A 23,387-nucleotide genomic window follows, 5' to 3' on the forward strand; every position below is an offset into this window, starting at 1 on the left:
TGAGACAACATTATTTACTAATTATTCCCTTCATGAGTCTGCCTTACACAGTTCTCATTTTCCTAACACTTCCAAAAGAGACGAATGGCCAAAATTTCGAGGCACAAAAAATTTCCCTTAACTTTTTCCCTCTCCCGGGGTGCAAAAGGGTTCGGAGAATTTAAGTTTTACACTATATGAATGAGACCGGTGCTCATATAATTAGATTATAGTTGTTTCATTCTATTAGCAACAACCACTTCAAAATGAAAGACGGGGCAGTTTTTAACATGCTAAATTATATACAGCCATTAGCAATAGATTTGATCTGGCGGTTTGCAGGGATGCTGGAATGTGCTGGAAAAGCGTCTGTTAAGTCATTCTGGACAAACCTATCGGGATTAAGAGAATGAGTTTAAGATCGTCTAAGGACGCAGCGAAAAGGAAAAAAAAACAACTGGCTCTCGGTTTCTGAGTCTCTAAGCGATTCTTCCCTTTTATCATAGCTAACTTCAGCAGTCCCTCCTTAAGCTTTGGCTAATATTTGTCTAAACGGCCAGCATCCCTTCTGCCCAGGCCCTCTGGTTAAGCTTTAGGCAGTAATTAAATCAAACCAAATCGGCCCTTCTGTCGATAAATTCCTATTTCTTGGTGTCCTTCCTAATCCAGTTGCCAACTCGGCTATCTCTGCTGTGCACGAAGAAAAAGTCTGCCTTGATTTCTTTGAGCTTTAAGCAATCCGAAATGTAAAAGAGGACGCAGCCAAAACTTTGCGCAACTCTCCTTCGGCGGATCCGTGCGCGTTCCTGAGTGGCTCCCACCGCCCTACGACCAGAGAGGCAAAAGCGGGCTGCGCGAGGCTCTCCTTCGCGAGAATCTTCCAGGGAGCGGGGGTCTCGCGGCCTGCGGGCCGACGGCGCGCCACCCAGAAATGCTCCAGGGGGGAAAGGCCGGGAAACTGCTCCAGCAAGCCCACGGAACTCGGGGCTGGAGCGGCCCTTTCCCACCAACTCCGGCGTGCGCCCCAGGTTTTCCCGGAAAGGAGGAGACAGGAAAGAAGCTGGTGGTATGGAGTGGCGGAAAATAATTACAAGTCGTGGTGCCCTCCTGACTCCAAAGACGGCACCTCCTTTAGAGCCCAAGATGCCCTGGGCGCACCCCTTCCCCTCGCCGAACTCTGCGCGCAGGAATCCGCCGCGCCCTCGGTGCTTTACGCACGGCCCGCGGCGCGCCCGCAGCCCGCGGCCGAGGGCTGGGAGGGTGCGGGGCGCGCCCGGGGTGGGGGCCGCTGGCTCACCTGGAGCTGAAGGCTGGAAGGTACAGGCGCGGTCCCCCGGAGGCCGGCCCGGCAGCCTCGCGCTCTCCGCCGAGGGGCTGAGAACTTGGAAAGCCCACCGCGTGCCGTAGGGCGCCCCAGCGGGGCTGACTGGTTGGGACGCGGGGCCCAGCTTGAGGGGAACCGGGCTGGCGGGCAGGGGCCGGACGTGCGCGGCCGCGGCGGCCGGGCCGTGCGGCGGGGACGGCTGCAGCCCGGGCGGCGGGGCGCCCCCGGCGCGCAGCAAGTTCTCGATGAGGAAACTCTTGCCCAAATTGCCAAAGCCTGGCGCTGCGGGAAAATTAAAGAGGGCGTTGGAAGCCACCACGTCCCAGTACGCGCCGGCGTGGGCGGCCACCGCGCTGGGGAACATGGTGCGGGGCTGGCGGGCTTGCTGCGCGCGCGCCTCGGGCTCGCGCTCCCGCACCCGGCCGGCGCCGCAGCCTGTGTCCGCTGCCTCCCGCGGGGCTGGAGCGCGCTGAGCCGGAGGCGAGGAGAGGGGACCGACGGGAGGCTGGGGACGATATTATTTATTGGGATTGGGCGTTTGTCGAAGGGATGGGAGGAGTGAGGCGGGGAGGGGGGCGCTGTCCGTTGCCCCGGCCCCCGGGAGTAGGTTCTGGGGACGCCTTCTATGCAGATCTGGACCACTTTCTTCTGGGAGGCTGGAAGGTGTGTCCAGCCCATACATTCCTGTCACACGGCCCGCGAAGTGACAGACGCGGCCAACAATAAGTGCTGCCCTGGGAGTCCGTGCTTTGGCAAGGGGAGGGGACTCGCAGCGGGAGGGGGTGGGCGTGGAGGCGCCGGGAACGAGGCGCGCTTCGGCCCTCTCGGAGGCGGCGCCGGGCGGTGGCCCTCACCCTGCAGCCTGGGCAGCCCCCGACGCGCGATGTCGCGCGGACGCCGGGATGGGACGCTGTGCGCAAGGACGACCCTCGCCTCAGAAGGTCGCGTGGGCGACCCCTGCTCGTTCGTGTTAGTGTCAGTGCTGCAGAAACCGACGGCAGGAAATGAGCAGAGTCGCTAGGGTCTTGAAAGTCTTTTGTCATCAGGGAAAGTTCCAAGTATCATCGAGCCTGCTGGATGAAAGGTGCCTTTTAAAAGAGTGGGTTGTTTGCCTATTAAACGGGGCCCCTCTTTTTTTTAAAAAAGGAATGGAAATGTGCTTCTCCTGGAGACCTTATAAGAAATTTTCGGTGATTTTTCGTTACGTTTAAGAATATTTGTTTAAGGAATCTGGAGAGATGCCTACACCTCCTTGACTCCAAAAGAGGTGCTCCGATAAATTTTGATCTAGAGAAGGGGGGCTGAGCAAATGCCATAGGACGGTAGGTCCAAAATCCAAGAAGGAAAGCCCAACAAAGTCTCCTAACCAGCCATGGTTGGGTACTCCTTCCTCCCCACAGGCGGGGAGACGGAAATCCTGCTTTACTGGCTATTACAGTTGTTCTTTTTCTCCTCTGGTAATTTACGTATTTTTCAATGTATTAGTAACAGTTCATTACATGGAGACTGGATAGATGAAAAGCATAAGTGTGTGCGTGTGCAGTCAATTAAAAGCCCTTTTAACCACAAGGCAACTTTAAAAGCTCCTCCTTTTGGAAAGTCTATATATGTCAATGGAGTGTTAAAACTATGATATCTCTGTCAGTTAACACTCCCAATTATCACTCTCCTCTCCAAATTTAGGTGAATTATTTAGAATACGATTTTTAAGAATATTTGGGAGGCATTATATATGTATGTATGTATGTATGTTTTTCTCTTTTTCCCTCTTTTTTCGAAGAAAAAATCTGGTCCTTGGCTTCAATTTACTTACCAACTGACTGGAGTTGCCAGGCTCGTGATACTTTCAGATGAAATAAATTTCCGTTTTAAAAAATCACCTTTTGATGAATCACTTAATTTTACACTAGCTTTGTCCAAAGCTTTTTAAAGGTCCATCCTTCCCAAAGAGGAGCATGGGTAGCTAAATCAATAAAGTTAGAAGTTTTTTCTAATCTGATGTACAGTTTTATTGCTTCCAGCTAAATAAAAAAGGAAGTTATTTTCAAGGCTGATGTATACTACCAATATCATTCACTTCGTCAGCATTTAATCAGCATTTCATATTTATTGGTCATTGTGCTGTGCTCCTGGAGAGAGAGAGAGAGAAGAAGGGGTTAGTGGGGGAGAAGAAAAGGAACACCTGGCTTCTAATTTGGTAGGAACATGTGTGAGAGAGAACTTCTAGGAAGTCCTGAAAGGTGGATAGTGGCTGGGATAGATGTAAAAGCACTATCATCCCCATCATCACTGCCACCATTTGTCCACTGTTTCTGTTCAGCCAGGCACACTATTAAACACTTTACATGTAGTAACTCGTATATCTTCATAAAATCCTGTAAGGTAGGTGCTGTTGTCTTATCCTAGTGTTAATAATGGGACGCAATTTAAGAACATTCCTAAGGCTCCATAGCTGTGAGAGTGGTGAGGCGATGATAAAACCCAGCCTGGATGACTCCAAAGCTTGGCTCTTAGCTTTCAAGTTAAACGCTCTCCCTCTTCAAGACCCTGGTTTTCCATGTTAAGTTGTGTCACCTGGCTATCCCTAGATGCAAAGGAGAAAAACAAGTTCTCCACGTTTCCTTAGTGGAAGGTGGCAAGGATGTGTGAATTGGGAATGACTGCTGGGTCTGCCAGAGGCTGTTGGAGAAGTCCCGACACAAAATAATGTGAGATTTACTAAAATTTGTGTCAAGAAGAATGAAATGGAGGGGATAGATGTTGAGAGAGTCAAATCTCTAGGACTTGATGATGATATAGAGCAATCATTCTCAACCAGGGGGGGATCCCTGCCACCCAACCCCCACTCCAGCCAAGGGATATCTGGCAAGGTTTGGAGACATTTTGGGTCATCACAACTGGAGGATATTCTACTGGCATCTAGTAGGTAGGAGCCATGCAAGCTGCTAAACATCCTACAATGCACAGGACAGCTCCTTATAGCAAAAAATTATCTAGCCCAAAATGTCAGTAATGTCAAGGTTGAGAAACCTCACTTACAGAGGATGAGGGCAGGAATGTAAGAACATTTCCAGTTTTCTGGCTTAGTAACTGGATGGATGGTAATGCCATTTACTAAGATGGGGACTTATGGGAAAAGGAGCAGGTTTTACATGAGGGTACAAACAAAAACATAGAGATAGATGCTGTAGTTCTTGAGAAATGAGTCAAGGACAGAATGCTAGAAAACAGCAACAGTTAACGGAATGGGGAAAGAAAAAGGAGCTGAGAAGGAGAATGGAAACAAGAAGGATGAGGGAGCCAATTGGGTCAAGTGGTTGAGCATCTGCTTCCCACATGGGAGGTCTTGGGTTCAGTACCCAGTGCCTCCTAAAAACAAAACAAAACAAAACAAAAAACAACAAACAAATGAAAAAACTCTGGGGAACCAATGTGGCTCAGTGGTTGAGCACGGGCTCCCCTTATATGAGGTCCGAGGTTCAATCCCTGGCCCCAGTACCTCAAAAACAAACAAACAAACAAACAAAAAACAAGCAGGATGAAAAGAAGCAAACTAAGAGAATAATGTCATTGAAGACAAAGGAGAGAACAGAAGGGATGGCACTCTATGGTTAAGAGACTCAGCAGTTTGCAGTTTTTTCCATCTGCACAGACAATAGATTTACCTGACTACCTCGCGGACTCTGTTCCAGCCAATGGAGTAAGAGTAGAAGTGATACATGTATCCCTCCTCTACTAACAGTCCATACAGGCCTCCACACACTTTGCTCTTCAGCTGTCAAATGCAGAACAGAGGACCCAAAGTTCCTAGGGCCTGGTAGATCCACAAGATAAAAGAGGTGCATGTCTCATGAATCACCTCGTGGAAAGCCAAGAAACAAGTACATGATTAGATCATGGCATAGAGTAAAAAACCTTTCATTGGGTATGCCATTGAAATATAAGAATTGATTTCCACAGGTTATTGTCCCCTACCTTAACTAATATACTAATTCTGTAAATGCTTAAGACCAAAAACAGTAACCTGATCATTAGTGACTTGGACAAGAACCTTTTGGTGGGGGGGAAGGAAGCAGAAACCAGTTTGTGGCGAGTTGAGGGTCAATAGGTGGTAAGAAAGTGAGGAAGTAGGGACTGAAGAAACAGAGAGGGTAAAGTTAAGGGACTCAGAGGGTATATTTATATGATGAGAGAAAAGAAGTACTGCTAAGAGGAGGCTAAGGATAAAGGAGAGATGGGAATGGTTGATGGAGCAAAGTCCTTGAGGAAGCAGGAGGAAGGTATGATCCAGGATCCACGTGGGGCCATTAAAACTGAAGAGACAACTTTTCCCCTGAGATGAGAGGAAAGGAGATAAGAATGGGTGGGTGCAGATAGATTTGTTGGTGATGGGAGGAAAAGGCATGGAGTTTTGCCTAGTAATTTCAATTTTCTTGGTGAAGAGGCTGTGAAGAATAGAGGAAAGAAAGTGGACTCCATGTTAAGAGAGATCTAGGTTTGAAATTCATCTCTACCATTTATTAGCTATATGTGGTAGACTGGTTTCACTCATAGTCCAGATTAATGGGTTCCCTTTGCCTTGCAACTCTGTAGTCCCATCCTACTCTGACTCTGGGTGCAAATGTGACTTAACTTTGCCCTGTGGGACAGCCAGCAGAGACTTGAGAAAGCACTTATGTGTTTACACTTCCTTTCTTGGACCCCTGCAATCCCCAGGAAAATAAACCTAGGGTAGCTGAAAAAAGAGTACATGGAGCACAGCTGAACTGTCTGAACTGGGCCATCCTAGACTAACCAGATCCCAGCTGACTTGCCAGATGACAACAGAAACATGAGTGAACCCATCCCAAAGCAGCAGAATCAGCCAATGGACCCAAAACTTGTGGACAATAGTAAATGTTAATTTTAAGCCAATGAGTTGGGATGGTTCATTATTTAAAAACACATAACTCATACACTAAACAATCATGGGCAAATCATTTAACCTCTCTTAGAAGCAGTTTCCTCCTTGGCAAAATGGATATTATCCCTAACTCATAGAACTGTTGTGACATGTAAATGAATTAGTGTATTCAAAGCATCTTGCCTAAAGCCTAGCACTTAATAGGGAATCAAATTAGAATCTTTTGATGGGGGGCACATGGTTGGAAGGGAGTTCTCCAGGGCATGTATACAGGGTACTTAAAAATGTTTGGATATTTTCATAATGGTTACAGTTAAAAACGACAACTGAGGGAGTGCTGAGTTCCTTGCCAGGGGAGCTCTATCACATTCTCCAATGGAACAGCAACAATCCACCAAGTGCAATGGCAAAGTCCAATAAAGAAGGATGGTCCAACAATGAGCGCTTGATACTGATGAATTTGCTTATGAGCCTGTGCACCTGAAATATGAACTAGGCCTAGAGCTGCAGGGTGCCTAAGAGTTACCTCCTGAGAGCCTCCATGTTGCTCAAATGTGGCCACTCTCTAAGCCAAATTCAGTATGTAAATGCATTACCTTCCCTTCAATGTAGGACATGACTCCTGGGGATGAGCCTCCCTGGCACCAAGAGATTACTACCAAGCACCAGCTGATGATGTAATTAGAAAAAGACCTTGAATAAAAGCATCAACTCAGACCAGCAAAATATCTCAGCCTTCATGTAATATCAGGTGTTAAAAACTGCTTTTTGACCTTGAATAAAAGGGGGAAATGGAAAGGACAAATGAATTTATATGGCTATGAGTTTCCAAAAGAGTCAGGAGGTCTTCAGAGGGATTGTGCTTATGCATGCCTCAGCAGGGTCCCAGAGATAGCCAAAGTAGATGCAACCCCAGGTACTTGTTCTCCTGGGCTACAGAGACCCACAGGTTCTTTGGTCATGGCAGATGGCTCTGGAGTTCAGTGCCATATTAGTTGACCCTCTTTGGAATTTGTGTTCCTGAGTGTGATGGAGTTGGATTAGATGTGACCTTTCTACACATGCCTCTTCTCTCACTTTTACTGGACCTGTGGTTGGTACTGGGGTTGATGTATACTCAGGAGACCTGAATCTCTGAACTGTCCATGTGACAGCCAGGCCGTGAGCCTCAGCAGACTTGCAACTCCTACCTCTGGCTTATTGGACTTACCCCAGTCAGCAAACAGGGAGGTGAAGAAGGTCAACCACCACACCAGGGAGCCAAGAGTGCCTACAACTGCAAGTAGGAGAATTGCATCCATCATCCATGTGGAATCTAAGCCCCCTCTCGATGTAGAGGTGGAGTGGACATAACCATCCCAGGGTCCACAGGATGGAGGAATAGAGTATGGATTAGAGTGGACTTACTGATATTCTACTATGGAACTATTGTGATTAGTAATGGAAGAAATTGTAGCATTGATGTGGAGAAAGTGGCCACGGTAGCTGCTGAAGGTAGGGAGAGAGATTCATGTGTGGGGAAATTTTGAATGAGTCTAACTCTGCTACACTGCGGAACATGTATTCCAAAGTAAGGCCCACTGACAAGGTGCAGAATTCCTGAGATTATCTGCTCTGCATATAGTGTCTAAAGTCTCTGGAATCCTCAGGAGCCCCACTCTTTGAGGCACTGTTTACCATGGCAGTCAATGAGATCCTGCTGAGATGTGTATAAGCGTAACCTCTGGAATGACTTTCTAATGAGTTTGAAATCTCTTAGCCATGAAAACCCATTTGTATTTAATATTTCCCCCTATTGGTCAAGGTCTTTTTCCAAATGCATTGCTATTTGATGCTTGGCAATAATCCCTCAGTGCCAGGGAGGCTTGTCCCTGGGAGTCATGTCCCATGCTGGAGGGAAGATAATGTGTTTATATGCTGAGTTGGCTTAAAGAGAGGCCACATTTGAGCAACAAGGAGACTGTTGGAAGGTAACTCTTAGACAATTTATAATACTAGCCTAAGTTTCAATTTCACAAGAACAAGGTTCATAAGTACAACTTTCAATATCAAGGGTCTGGTATAAGGGTCTGTCACTAGACATGCCCATGTGCTCGGGGGATAGAATGATTATTAACACAAAATTATAAACGAGTTTGCTGAGAATGAGGACAAAAGAGGAGAGACAGGGCTTGAGGAAAGGAATTAGGGGGAGGTTTGGAATAGCCATTGCAGGAATAGGAGAGTAAAGTGCCAGGCAGCACTGAAGATCTATCTAGCTAAGGCTGCAGACCATGAATTGTGGTGGCTCCTTATTAGGCACATACTGTTGTCTGATTTTCTCTGAAAGGATCTCTGAGTAAAAGGGAAATAGTTGGACTGACTCATAATGACAGTTCTGCAGGTAGACTGTGGTCAAAGGACCAAGGAGCAATAGGGATAGCTAAAAGTAGGAATCTTATAATTTAGTCTGGAGAGGGAAACATAGGAGGAAGTTAACACACCTGGAGGTGTATTAAGATTAGAGGTTAGGAGACTAGTAATCTCCTATGAGAATATGTGTATTAAGAATACCACAGTGACAGTACTATGAAAGAAATCATTGTGCTCAATGAGAGGGCTCTAAGAGTTAAGATTTCAGAGACAGAGCAGTTCCAGTTGATGAAACATTCCAAGATTAGAGCTTTGGGAATGAGAGGCTAAAGTAGCAGGAAGTTTGAGAAATTAGAGCTACCTGAGGCCAAGTTATTATATGGAATGTCCACATAGACCCTGAAGTTACCAAGGACATCAAACCAGCTTTCTACATCTGGCAGAACATGTGGCCAATGACAACTCCAGAGCCTCACTCTCAAAATTTTGTTGGTAATCTAATTCCTTTTCCAGTTCCATTTCAAAAGCTGCTGGCAGAGGACTTTACTGACATCCCTGCACTTGGACCTCCAGAGGCAGGGGTACAGTTACAGAGACATATGATTGGAGTGAGAGAAAGGTGGGGATGCTCTTCCCAGGAGAATGAGGTAGGGCTTGGTACGCTAAAAACAAACAAACAAAAACTGGTTGCCCACCACATACATAAGATTATACTGTTGTCTATATGTAGATTCTTGAGCTTTAAAATGGTTTAAAATATCTTTTTCATACTAAAAATAATCCAGAAAAGTCCTTTATCACCCATCAACTCTTTCCCAGAAGTAACCACCATTAATAGTTTCCTATATATTTTCCATCCATTTTCCATGTACAAGGCAAATTTGTGTGTGGGTATATATGTACATGTGGTATATATAATTTTTAATATGACGGAATCATACTGCATAAGACTTTGTCTACATAATATCAAATATCTGAATATTTACATTAATATAAGTATATTGGATTCTTTGGAGGAACAGCGTTGACATCTATAAATATAGCCTCTCAGGTTTGATTAGTGATTTCAAAAATACAATGGAATTATTTTTTTCATTAATAAGAATAGCTTAAGTATATAACCTTAAATATACTTTTTTTTTTTTTTAAGATTTATTTATTTATTTAAATCCCCCCCTCCCCCGGTTGTCTGTTCTTGGTGTCTATTTGCTGCGTCTTGTTTCTTTGTCCGCTTCTGTTGTCGTCAGCAGCACGGGAAGTGTGGGCAGCGCCATTCCTGGGCAGGCTGCTCTTTCTTTTCATGCTGGGCAGCTTTCCTCACGGGCGCACTCCTTGCATGTGGGGCTCCCCCAAGCGGGGGACACCCTTGCGTGGCACGGCACTCCTTGCGCGCATCAGCACTGCACATGGCCAGCTCCACACGGGTCAAGGAGGCCCGGGGTTTGAACCGCGGACCTCCCATATGGTAGACGGACGCCCTAACCACTGGGCCAAAGTCCGTTTCCCTATATATATATACTTTTAAAAATTAAATAATAAATAGTTTGGATTCATAAAAACAGGGTTTGGATATTTTCCTACCACCAAATAACTGTTTAATAGATACTTGTGTGTAGGAGAGTTCTGAAATACTTGCTTGAGGAAGCAAAAGTTTAAATGTGCTTTTACCAAAAGTCCCTCAAAATTCATGTTTTTAGCTTATTCTGTAAACCTCTATACCAGGGGTTTTTAACCTTTTTTGTTCCACAAACCCCTTTGCCAGGTGAAAACCATGGACCTCTTACTAAGTCCATACTATACTGTGTATTATTTAATGAATATATCACACCCGCACCAACACATCCCACTAGAATGTTTTCTTTGAATTTCCATTCAAGCTCACGGACCCCTTGTTAAGAACTCCTGCTCTATACAAACCTATATATATAGCACTATACTCAGGAAGCATTTGATAAATAGGTCATCACATCTGATATGAAGTTGATAATGAGCGTGAAGTTGAGGAGGGGGATGGAGGGAGGAGGAGGAGAAGGAGGAGGAAGAGGAAGAGAAGAAAATGTAGGTCCTAAGTAATTTATGTAATGACCAGCATGGCAAAATCAACTTGACAGCAAATCATCCAATTGGAAGCAACATTGTTCAAAATCAGACATTCTCTGAAAACCACAGGAAGCTTCTTTATTTACCAAGGCCAAGTGTAATATTCGCTCTTAAAAGAGTCCAGGCAAAACCTACAACTTCTCTAATACTTTTCTTCAAGTAAAAACAATTTAAAAGTTCAGGCCAAACCTGTCTTCCATACCCCATCGCTCAGATGTCTGTGCTGCCTGATTACTGGTACAAGCTCTTGAGCAATATCATCCTGTTGCTGTAGGAAAATCTTGTAGCTCATAGCTCAGCCCTCTATTCAGTCAAAAGTACAAATCATTCTCTTAGATTTGTATAGCTAAATATCAACATTACTACCAGCATAGTTGGTATATAAAGCAAACAAATCATTTTTCGCCACATAGAGCAGAATATCTCCTTGCGAATTCAGTTTTGAATGGATGGCTTTCCAAACTCTGTCAAAATTGTAGATGAGAAAAAGTATATTGGATAGTGTGCCTAAGAAGGAAAACTCCATTTCTCTGTATTTTCTAAGTTCTAGTCTGACATTATTTTAGCTCTCTGGAATGCTATGTTTCTGTAACATGGTCTGTAACTATTATTTTAAAATTCTTGAACCTAAGAAACTGTCATATGTAAATATATGTTATTTGGTTCTAACCTACATTCTAGTGATGTTGGTTATCCATTCCTCAAGGCTTGTTAGTTGGCATTTAATCAAAAGTCAACACTCCAGATGGGGCTACTAAAGCACTTCATTTATGTGTATCTTCAATTAATACGAGGTGATTTTTTAGTTAACGAAATGGACATTAGAAATACTCTTTCGGGAAATGGATGTGGCTATGGCAACTGGGCTACCGCCTACCATATGAGAGGTCACTGGCTCAGATTCTGGTGCCTCCTAAAGAAGACAGCAAGCTGGTGTGATGGGCAGGTGTGGCAAGCTGACACTACAAGAGACACAAGAAGAAAAAACAAAATGAGGGACCCAACAAAGCCAGGGGCAGAGGCTCCCGGTGCCTCCTAGAGAAGACAGTGAGCTATGTTAGAAAGCTAATATCTCAGACTCTGTACATCACCTTAAGTAAATATGATGTGAATAGGGTGTAAGAGTATCGCTGTGGAAGGAAAAAGGTGTTGTGGTGGATGTATGGGAGTGCTGTATATTATATATATGCATTGCTGTGGTCTAGGACTCCTACGAAGAAACGCTGAATAATTAGGGGGGGGGGGGGAAAAGGATAGGATGTGGAATTTTTTCAAGTCAACATTCTTTATCTAAGTTCTTTATCTAACTTTATCCAAGTTCTTTATCTATCCTTTAAACCCATCGCTATATGCCATTCCCTAGTAAGGGACCATGACATTATATTGGGCTTCAAATTTCGGGGAGTTCTGGATCACAGAGTGTTTCAACAATGGCAATGGAGGGATACTGGTATGGGATACCAATGACAGGTGATATATGGCTGTCAGGGAGCTGTACAGAACATATGTCCAGGGTGCATGGTAACGATTGGATATACTCATAGTGGCAACAATTAAAAACCCAGCAGGGGGGGTACTGGGTTCCTGGCCAGTGGTGCTCTGTCGTGGTCCCTAGGGGAGCAGCGATAGTCTCCCAGGTACAGCGGCAGGGACCGGGAGGGAGTGAGGGTTCAACAGTGAGCCCCTGATGCTAATGACTATGCTGGTGAGCTGATAAACCTAAAATAAGAACAAGGCCTAGAGCAACATTGTGCCTGGGAATTTCCTCCTGTCAGCCTTCATGTTACTCAAATGTGGCCAGTCTCGAAGCCAAACTCAGCATGTAAATGCAATGCCTTCCCTCCAGCGTGGGACATGACACCCGGGGATGAGCCTCCCTGGCAACGAGGGACCACTATCAACTACCAACTGATGATGCAACTGGAAAAGGACCTTATATGGAAGGTTCAATGCGGATCAGCAGAATATCCATGTCTACATAAAATACCATGACTTTAAAATGCTGTTTGACCTAAAGTAAGGGGGAAATGGAAAGGAGAAATGAGTTTATATGGCTACGAGTTTCTAAAAAAGAGTCTGGAGGCTGGCAGAAGGATTGCCCTCATGCACAACTGAGCAGAGTCAGAGAGACAGATAAAGCAGATACAACCCCCAGATATTGGTTCCTATGAAGGCTAAAGAGACCCATGAGAGTTATGGTCATGGCCGATGGGGTTTACTACCAGGGCAGATGGCCCCTCTCTGGAAATGGTGTTTATGTGTGATGAATCTGGACTCAGATGGGATCTCCCTTCATGAGACTCTCATACTAATCTGCTGGAGGTGCAGTTAACGTTGGGGTTTAAGATATAGTTAGGGGATTTGAATCTCTGGACTGATAATGTGATAGCCAGGTCCTGAGCCTCAACAGACTCCAGCACCTACAATCTGATTTATTGGACTTACCACACTCAGCTAAGATGGAGTTGAAGAAGGACAATCACCACACCATGGAGCCTAGAGTGATTACAACTGAAAATGGGAGGATGGCAACCAGCATCCATGTGGAATCTGAGCCTCCTCTTGACATAGAGGTGCAATGGACACAACCAATCCAATGTCCACATAGAAGAGGTGGCATTGGATTGGGAAAAGTGGACATGGTGGACGATGGGTATGGGGAAGGGCAGGAAGAGATGAGAGGTGGGGGCGTATTTGGGACGTGGAGCTGCCCTGGATGGCGCCTCAGGGGTGATCACCGGACATCGTGGATCCTCACAGGGCCCACTGGATGGAATGGAGGAGAGTATGGGCCATGATGTGGACCATTGTCTATGAGGTGCAGAGGTGCCCAAAGATGTACTTACCAAATCCAATGGATGTGTCATGATGATGGGAACGAGTGTTGTTGGGGGGGGAGAGGGGGGGTGGGGGGGTGGGGTTGAATGGGACCTCACATATATATTTTTAATGTAATATTATTACAAAGTCAATAAAAATAAAAATAAAAAAATAAAAAAAAATTTATTATTGTAACATAAAAAAAAAAAAAAAAGATGATGCAACAATGATGCAACAAGAGACACGGGGAGGAAAAAACATGAGACACACAGCAAAGCTGGAAGACGATGTGGCTCAAGCTATTAGGCAGCTCCCTCCCCCATCAGATGTCCTGGGTTCGGCTCCCAGTGCCTCCCAAAGAAACAAAGATGAACAGACACAGCAAGTGCAAACAACAAGGGCTTGGGGAGCAATAAATAAATAAATCTTAAAAAAAAAAAAAGAAAAAGACTCTTTCTTTGGAAAAATGAGTGGTGTTTAAAGATGTGGAGAAGAGCCTTCCCACCTTTCCCCAAAAGCCTAAACCCTCCAAAACAGAGCCCAAGGTGGGTGGGTGGAACCGAGCCCAAGGCTTAATGCTAAGGTCCTGTGTTCAGCCCCTGACTTGGAGAATTTTTGTTGCCTAACTCCAGCCGTGATGTTAGCAGCATCCCAGGGCTGGAATACTGTCACATTTTCTTCAAGTGACTCTTTCAGACAGGGTGTGAACCTGAAAGCCCAGAGAGCTGGGATATCATTGACCTTACAAAACATGTTAAATGACTGTTTCTGTGCCTGCTTGTACAAAAATGTCTGAACGTGTCACCGAGTTCAGTCTAACATTTGCTTTCACAACTCATTGGGGAGTTATGTGTGGGGGCCTCTATCCCTTAGTTATCGTTAACTATTAGAGGCTACGGGTATTTATGAAAAAGAACCTCAGAATTGAGACTGTCTGAACAGGTAATTTTGCTGCAACGTTTTTATTCCTTAAAGAACCACTTTGGCCTGTGCTGGGATCTGGTCCAAACAGAGCACCATTGCCAACTCAAATGCCTTCAGGGTCAGTTGGGTAAAACTATGAGGTAGCCAGCTGTGAAATAATAGGGAATGGGAGTTACCTATTAAAAAGGAGAGCAATGGAAAGGAAGGAGTACAGGGGAGAGAGCTTTCCCAGCAAAGCAATGCCTAGACTTATGTTTTCATTGAGCTCAAGAACAGGCTGGGGCCAGAGCAGGCAGAACCTGTGTGCAGCACTCAGGATTTTGGATTTTTATCCTTAGACCAATGAGATATGATCAGACTGGCATTTTTTTTTTAAGATTTATTTAATTTTATTTATTCCCCCCTCCTTTGCCACTTGTACTCCCTGCCTGCTCTCTGTGTCCATTCACTGCACATTCTTCTGTGTCTGCTTGTCTTCTTCTCATCTTCTCTTTAGGACGTGCCGGGAATCAATCCTGGGAACTTCTGATGTGGTGGAGAGGCACTCAATCACTTGAGCCACAACAGCTGCCTGGTTTGGTGTGTCTCTCATTGTCTTTTTCCTCTGTGTCTCTTTTTTTGTTGTTGCATCATCTTGTTGCATCAGCTCACTGTGCAGGCCAGCTTGCCTTCACCAGGAGGCCCCAGGAATTGAACCCAGGACCTCCCACATGGTAGATGGGAGCCCAATCACTTGAGCCATATCCACTTCTCCAGACTGGCATTTTAAAAGACCATTCTTGTGGTGTGGAAACTATGTTTGGAGCTGGAATAGATGCTGGTGGGAGACTGTTAAAGAAATCCTGGTGTTTGGGGCTGGGCTTGTAGCAGTGTTAGAGAAAAGAGAATGAATTTGATAGGATCTTCTGTGAATTTAGGATCTAAGAAAATATTGTCTCTTGCAAAGAACCATTGTGCTTAATTTTATCAGACTGTGAGAACTCTGTAGCCCATTGAGTTTCGTGATGTGTTTTGTCTGCCAAGAAGTGGAGGTAATTTTAGAGTTCAGTTGTAGCCACTCTTGTAGCTTGTATTTCTTTCATCTCTATCCTCTCCATTATTTCACTTTAGATCTTTTATGTTTATTTTGATGGTTCTATTGTATGTGCCTCCATTAAGAGGTCCCCTCTCAAATCCTGTAAGTAGTAAGCAAGTACAACAAACTGTTTGGATGTTTTTCCCCTAAAACAGCACATGCGCACGATAGTTCCTCTAAGACTTGACCTTCTGTAATGGAATCTGAAGAAGCTCTTCCCTATTTTCCAAAGTCAGCTGAGTTCTTCCCTTTGGGCAGAAACTTCTCTGTACTTGATGGAGAGAGCACCTGCTCTCATAGCCCTGTCTTTAGCACTCTGGAGGGTGAACTCTAGGGAGGCATTGCTGACCTTCTACCTGCAGCCTCCACACCTGCTCCAACCATCAGCCTTTTCTAAAAAGATGAGATGGGGAGCATCTAGTACAGGGGCTCTTACCCTTTTCTGCATGGACCCCTTTGCCAGTCAGGTGAAGACCACGGGCCCCTTACTAAGTCCACACTACACAGTATATTGTTTAATAAATACATCACACCCGCACCAACACATCCCCACAAGAATAATGTTTTTTTGAATTTCAATTCAAGCTCATGGACCCCTGGTTAAGAACGCCTGATTTAACTTCTGTTCTCAACTGCAAGAAGAAGATTCAAGGGAATCACTGAGGCCTTTTCAGAAACCCACTGGAAATCCGCCTGCTGCATGGTTCCTCAGGGGGAAACAAGTATTTCCCAGTAACTGCTATTGTGTGGATTCTCTCCACAGTCCAACGCTCACCGGACAGAACCTTGGGCAGATTATATCCTAGTCTTCGAGTGCTTTTCTCTTCAAGAGGGGGAAAAAGTCATAGTTTAAAGAAAAGTATGGGATCGTGTTAAGAGCTAAGTATATTCAAGCATTTGAGAAATCATGGATCAGTTAAATTCTATACTTTCTTAAACATTTCTCATTCCTTCCACCCCACTCCACCCCCAAATACTCTTTCAGATCTTTGAAACAAATTCTAAAAATCTGGCTCACCTCTGAAAGACATTTATAAATATGTTTTCAATTTGACTCTGGCAGGACTCATACTCTTATTGTCCTGCTTTTCCTGCACATGTCTGTTCTGGCTGGCCCTGTTTGGCTTTTTGTGTATTATTTTGCCATGCCTCAGCATTGTTCATCTCCGTGCCCTGCATTCTACCTTCAAGTTCTCTTTTATCGACTTTCTTCTGTAACTGGGAGACTTCCCAGTTTTTCCCCAGGCCATTCAGCTTCTTTGGCATTACTTGCTCATTGATCATTTCTAACCACTTTTCCACTTGTACGGCTTGGTCCAAAGTGAAATGTGAGACTACTGAAAGATTTTGAGGAAATTACTCTGGACACTGCTGCACAGCAGCCTTTTCAACCATTTCTCACTGTTGGTCTCGTCAGAGTCACAGGTGCTTTGCATTCGTATTGAAATCCTACAAAGTTTTTCTGGTTTGACCCGCATTACTGCTTTGGACAAAAGTGAGGTTGCACATTGCATAATGAATATTGTCATAGTCCCCAGATTTTACCCCAGAAGAGGCCCTTCAGATGAACGTTGAAAAGTGTTTAACAGAATTGCGCAATACACTCAGAATTAATCCCTTGTGAACTCTGCTCTGAGGATATGAATCCAGTTTCTGGGTTGAATTTAGGGGTGTTAATCTGTTCGCTTGCTGTCTCGGGTCGGAATTTGCCTCATGTGAAATACAATAGGCATTTTAGGCTCACAAACAAATATGCAGCCCTAGGGCTTCTTTCTAGTCCCTAGTGCACAACCTTTTACAGTTTTGATTTACTTATTAATCACACATTAGAGTAATATTACAAAGCTATGGAAGTAAGCTTTGCTTGGCAGTCACCTATTTAAAATTGGTGTAATTCTCAAGTGACATTCCTTATGTCACTTGAATACCTTCTCCTTTTTTTTAAAATTTGTACATATATTCCACTGTCGTCTTCATCATCATTTCATCTACTAACTTTCCCCAAGTCCCAGCCTAACACCTCTGCTTCAACTGTGCTTTCTTCTTTTGGCCTAAACACCCTGACCAGTCATTTCAACAATGGATTTGTTGAACATCGCCCTGCTTCTGTGATTGGCACACCACTATCTTTCATTTCTTGTTAGATTGTAATATTGCATCTAACAGATTTCATTATTTAATTAGATGGGGTTTCCAAGTGTCTTATCTTTTTAACAGAGTATAGTTTGTACTTGGCAATGCTTTCCAACCCTCCATTTGGGGTTCTTGTTATATTTGAAAATGTTAAGTTTTCATTTCTTCAAAATATTCTGCAACTCTGACTTTTTATTAATTCAGAAATGCCTTCTCCCATCAATAGTTATCATAAGGAAAATTTTACTATACTTATTCCAAATATGTATAATGTTCAAAGGTAGCAATAGACTAGATTTTTCTCTCATAATAAACGACTCCAAAATCTTAATGACTTAAAGCAATTAAAGTTTATGTCCATCCTGGATTGGCTACCACTACTCCACATAGCATTCATTCCTGTACTCAGACTTACAGAGTAACTTCTATCTGAAACATTTCTAACTTTTTGGTAGAAGGAAAAGAAAATGTAGCAAAGTACACACTGACTCTTAGAGTCTCTGCCCAGAAGTGACACCTGTTACTTCTGCTCTCACTTTGTTGGATAAAGTGAATCATATGTCCATATCTGAGTTAGATAGGAATAAATAAAATCTTTCCACAGAGAGAGACACTGTATATTTGCAAACAGTAACAGAGTCTTCTACTATGCCTAATGAAAGAATATAGTGCATCATGTAGAAAGAAGAATATGAATACGCTACAACTGGGTGGTAAAATTAAAGGAAAATTTAATGATATAAAACAATAGATTCTGTTTTATCATGTAAGGAATTATCTGGAGTTTGGCTGAACCGTAACAAGGCTCGAATTAGATGCAATTAAATTATTGACTCAGATACCTTTGTAGGTATTTTTTATATCTATTGTCTTGATTTTTCTTACTTTGCTTTCTACAACTGTTAATTGAGGCAAAGTTGAAAAATTCCAGACTGTTCAGTCATATATTTATAATATACAGATAATTGACATTAAATTTTTATAAATTTTAAACAGTGGCTTATACATTGTTCTATAGAAACTATAATCTTCATTTCCTCAATCTTTAAAATAACATAAGTAGAAATGCTCACAAGACAATTAGGCAAGAAAAAGAAATAAAGACATAAAAATTAAGAGAAGAAGAAGTAAAGCTATCTCTATTCACAGATGATATAATCTTACATCTAAAAAATCCCCAAGAATCCATACAAAAAACTGTTAGAGCTAATAAATGAATTCAGTAAATTTACAGGATACAAAATCAGCATTCAAAACTCAGTTGAATTTCAACATACTAGCAATGAACAATCCCAAAAAGAAATTAAGAAAACAGTTCTATTCACAATAGCACCAAAAAGAATAAAATACTTAGGAATAAATTTAGCCAAGGCAGCACAAGGCTCATACACTGGAAACTATCAGACATCACTGAGTGAAATTAAAGAAGACCGAAATAAATGGAAAGACAGCCTGTGTTCATGGATTGTAACAATATTAAGATGACAGTACTACCCAAAGAGATATAAAGATTCAATGCAATCCCTATGAAAATCCCAAAAGTGTTTTAAAAGAAATGGAAAACCCATCCTAAAATTCATATAGAGTTTCAAGTGACCCAAACTAGCCAAAACTATCTTGAAAAACAAAAGAGTTGGAAGACTCAATGCTACCCAGTTTCAAAACTTACTACAAAGCTTCAGTAATCAAAACAGTGTGGTATACTGATAGATACAAATATAGATCAATGGAATAGAATTGAGAGCACAGAATTAAACCCTCACATTTATGGTGAGTTGTTTTCCAGACCATTCAATGAAGAAAGAACAATCTCTCCAACAAAAATCTGGATGTCCACAAGAATTAACTCTGAGTGGATCAAGCTAAAACTATAAGACTCATAGAAGAAAACATAGGGGGAAATCTTCATGACCTTGGATCTGGCAATGGTTTCTTAAATATGACAACAAAAGCACAGGAAATAAAAGAAAAAATAGGTAACTTGGACTTCAATAAAATTAACAACTTTTGGGAGAGCAGGTGTGGCTCAGTGGTTGAGTGCCTGCTTTTCATGTATGAGTTCCCAGATTCAATTCCCCAGGACCTCCTCAAAAAAGAAAAAATTAGAAACTTTTATGTATGAAGGAACACTATCAAGAGAATGAGAAGGCAGCACCCAGAATGGGAGTAAATACTTGGTAATTATATATCTTTTAAGGATCTAATATCCATAATAAATAAAAAATTCCTACAAATCAATGACAAAAAGACAAATAACCCAATTAAAAATTAGGCAAAAGATATGAATAGACCTTTCTCCAAAGATATATAAATGATCAATAGGCACATGAAAGAATATTCAACAACATTAATCACTAGGGAAATATAAATTAAACCACAATGAGATAATCCTTTCATGCCTACTTGGATGGCTATAATTAAAAAAAAAAAAAAAACCCAGAAAATAACAAATGTTGGAGAAGATGTGGAGAAATTGGAAACTTCTTATATTGCTAGTAGGAATGTAAAATCACATAGTCACTGTGGAAAATAAGTTTGTTGGTTCCTCAAAAAGTGAAATGTACACACAGTCAACCCCCTTCCAGATATATATAATATACACAAAATAATTGAAAACAGAGACTCACAGCAGTGTACATAGCAGCATTTATCACAACACCCAAAAGGTGGAAACAACGCAAGTGTCCATTAACAGATGAATGGATAAACAAAATGTGATCTATAAATACAATGGAATATTATTCAACCATAAAGAGAAATAATGTTCTGACACATGGTATAGCATAGATGAATCTTAAAAACATGCTAAGTGAAATAAGCCAGATATAAAAGGATAAATATTGTATGTTTCCATGTGTATGAAACGGCTAGAATAGGCAAGTTCATAGAGACAGAAAGTGGATTAGAGGTTACCAAGAGTTGGAGGGAGGGGAGAATGAGGAGTTATTGCTTAGTGGGTACCAGAGTTTTGGTTTGATATGATGAAAAAAATTGGAAATAGAAAGTGGTGATGGTTGCACAGCATTGTAAATGTCATTAATGCCACTGAATCATACATTAAAGAATTAAAATGGCAAATTTTATGTGTGTGTATATATTAACCAAAGGGGTGCTGATGCAAAGAAGCAGAAATCTGTTGGCTTTTATAAAGGGTATTTATTTGGGCTAGGAGCTTACAGTTGTCAGGCCATAAAGCTTAAGTTACTTCCCTCACCAGTCTGTTGCCACATGTTGGAGCAAGATGGCCACTGATACCTGCAAAGGTTCAGGCTTCTTCTCTTAAGGCTCCATGATCCCAGCTTCTTCCAATATAGGCTGGGATAAGTCTCATCGCTCTCCTGGGGCTCACTTCTCTCCAGGCTCAGCTGCTCTGCTATCACCACAAGGCAAGCTATAGACTATCAAGCTGACAGCTCGACTCTCTTCCCGTGGCCTCTGCCTTTGTCTAATGGAGGCCTCTCTCCTTCCTCACATATTTGCTTCTCTATGTGTTTCCTTTCCGGTGTTCCAATATCAAAACTCTACTGTCTCCTTCACTTTGTCATTTTCTTTGTGAGTCCCTGCCCACCAAGGGGGCGGGGACTCATCCTACTGACGTGGCCCAATCAAAGCCCTAGTCATAGTTTAATCAAGTGAAAGTGAAACCTCTGAATTCAATACAACCGAAGGGGCCCTGGGCTATGGGGTGCCCCTTAGAGAAGTGGGGGACAGGGAGAGGGAGGTTAGAGTCTCATATTATTATTCACTCTCAGAGCACTGCCAGGATGTCTTTTAACTGTAATTAAATCATTATCGTAAATTCCTTTGATTCATTGGTTGTCTTGACCGGAATAAGCCCCATGTGAATGAGGCTAGGGCAGCCTTGTTCATTCCTAGCAATTAGCCCATTGCCTCTGCTGAAGAATAAACCAAACAAAGCTTACCATTGTATTTTGTTTTGAAACAAACAGATGTACTTTTATTTCATTTAAGCTTGCTGCAAAGAGCTATATTGGGAAATTTAAACTTTAGTTTCAAATGCAAGGCATTGCATTGAAAGTTTTAGAATGTCGGTGAATTCTAGGCAGGAAAATATTTTCTTAAAGTAGTAATTTCAAGGTAAATTCACTGCTTCTGAAGTAATCCATGATAGGTAAAACTTATAAACTATTACTATTGCCTACACTGGCCAAGGTGAATAATTTTTTATTATATGTTCTGTTTCCTAAATCTTGACATGCATAAAAATATTAACAAATACTTTCCTTTTAATATAGGCATTGTTAGAATAATGATACTATCTAATTTTTTAAAGTCCCCTTTCTTTACATTGAATGACAATGTAGCTCAACAACAAAAAAATCTATCATTTATTATAAAGCACAGAGAAAGTAAAATTTAATCTTAAAATGTATTTAGTTAGCTAACCAAATTTAGCCACCTTAATACAGTCATTTTACAAAAAAGCATGTGAATAAACAAAGTACTCTTTCATTCAAGTGATTTTCTTCATTGTCCTCCTTTTATGAAAGCTGGTTTACTACTTAAAGGGATACTCATCTTTCTGATTTCATATTTTTTCTTTCTTTGTTGGCATATATGCCACATTTTAGGTGCTCAGTAAACACATGCTGAATAAATGATTAACAAATGTTTTGAATGCAATCTGTAATGGTTGATTAGACCTTATTCTAAATTTTACTCCCAAGAAAACACCAGAATGATTCTTCTTGTGTCCTTTAGCTTGCATCCTTTTTCCTCTGCTTTCTTCTGAAAACTATTCCCAAGGCACTGTTTCAGCACTGGTTCTTATCACTGACCTGAATTAGTGCAAACACTTCTCAGCCATTTTCCTTGCCTCTTGTCTGTTTTCTCCAACCACCTCACCATGCCAGTATATCATATACATTTCCAACATTTATTCATTCGAAGTTCAGTAAATGAATAGTTACTGAGCCCCTGTGTGCCTGGTATTGTTTTAGGTTCTAAGGGCCCAGGAGTGAACAAAACAAGTGCTCCTCTGACTTCACAGAACTTATTTTCTCCAGGGAGCAGACAACAAAGAGATGAACAAATAAATATAAATTGTATTGGCAGGGAGAAATCACTGCTATGAAGAAAATAAAGCAGAGTAAGGGAATAGAGTGTCAAGGACTTCTGTTTGAGTTGGGATTTTTCAGAAAAAGGCCACTCTGAGGAGGTAATATTCAGGCAGAAAATGGAATGATTTTGGTGCAAGTCATGAAAACATAGGAGGAAGATAATTAAAACCTGAAGAGCAGCCAAGTACAAGGGCCTGAAGCGAGTGCATATTCGGTGGGTTCGAAGAACAACAAAGAGGCCATTGTGGATGGAGCATGACTAGCTGGGAGGAAGGAAGAAATGTTGGAGAAAGAGCCTGGGATCAGATCATTTAGCGCTTTATACCTCATCGAAAGGACTTTGAGTTTTCTTGCAAGTGTGTTGGGCAACCACTGGAAGATTGGGAGCAGGAGAGTGACATGATTTGGTTTATGTTGTAGAACAATCACTCTGGTCTCTAAGTGGGGGACTTAGGAGGGAATTGAAGTGGTCCAAGTAACATAAAAGTGTGGCTTAGACTAGAGTAGAAGTGGTAGCAACAATGAGAAGTGGTCGGATCAGAGTGCAGCTCCTAGATTTGCTGATGGATTAGGAATTCAAGATTAGTCCCCTTTTTTTAAACCTGAATGCAACAACATGACATAAGATGCTATGAGATCGATTTCTGATATTTTTGGTTTGGGATGTCTGTTACACATTCAGATGCAGATACTGCT

General features: G+C 42.4%; 1 protein-coding gene across 1 annotated transcript in view; it reads right to left on the reverse strand.

Annotated features, from left to right (window-relative positions):
* DBX2 (developing brain homeobox 2) overlaps positions 1-2,195 on the reverse strand; it is a 44,919-nt gene extending 42,724 nt beyond the window's left edge. The window contains exon 1 of the mRNA XM_004447894.3: positions 1,277-2,195. Within this exon, the coding sequence (XP_004447951.2) occupies positions 1,277-1,667 (391 nt within the window). The 5' untranslated portion in view covers positions 1,668-2,195. The remainder of the gene's footprint in view (positions 1-1,276) is intronic.
* Positions 2,196-23,387: the final 21,192 nt, after the last annotated feature.

Source organism: Dasypus novemcinctus, chromosome 12, assembly GCF_030445035.2.
Source record: "Dasypus novemcinctus isolate mDasNov1 chromosome 12, mDasNov1.1.hap2, whole genome shotgun sequence".
Lineage (NCBI taxonomy): Eukaryota > Metazoa > Chordata > Mammalia > Cingulata > Dasypodidae > Dasypus > Dasypus novemcinctus.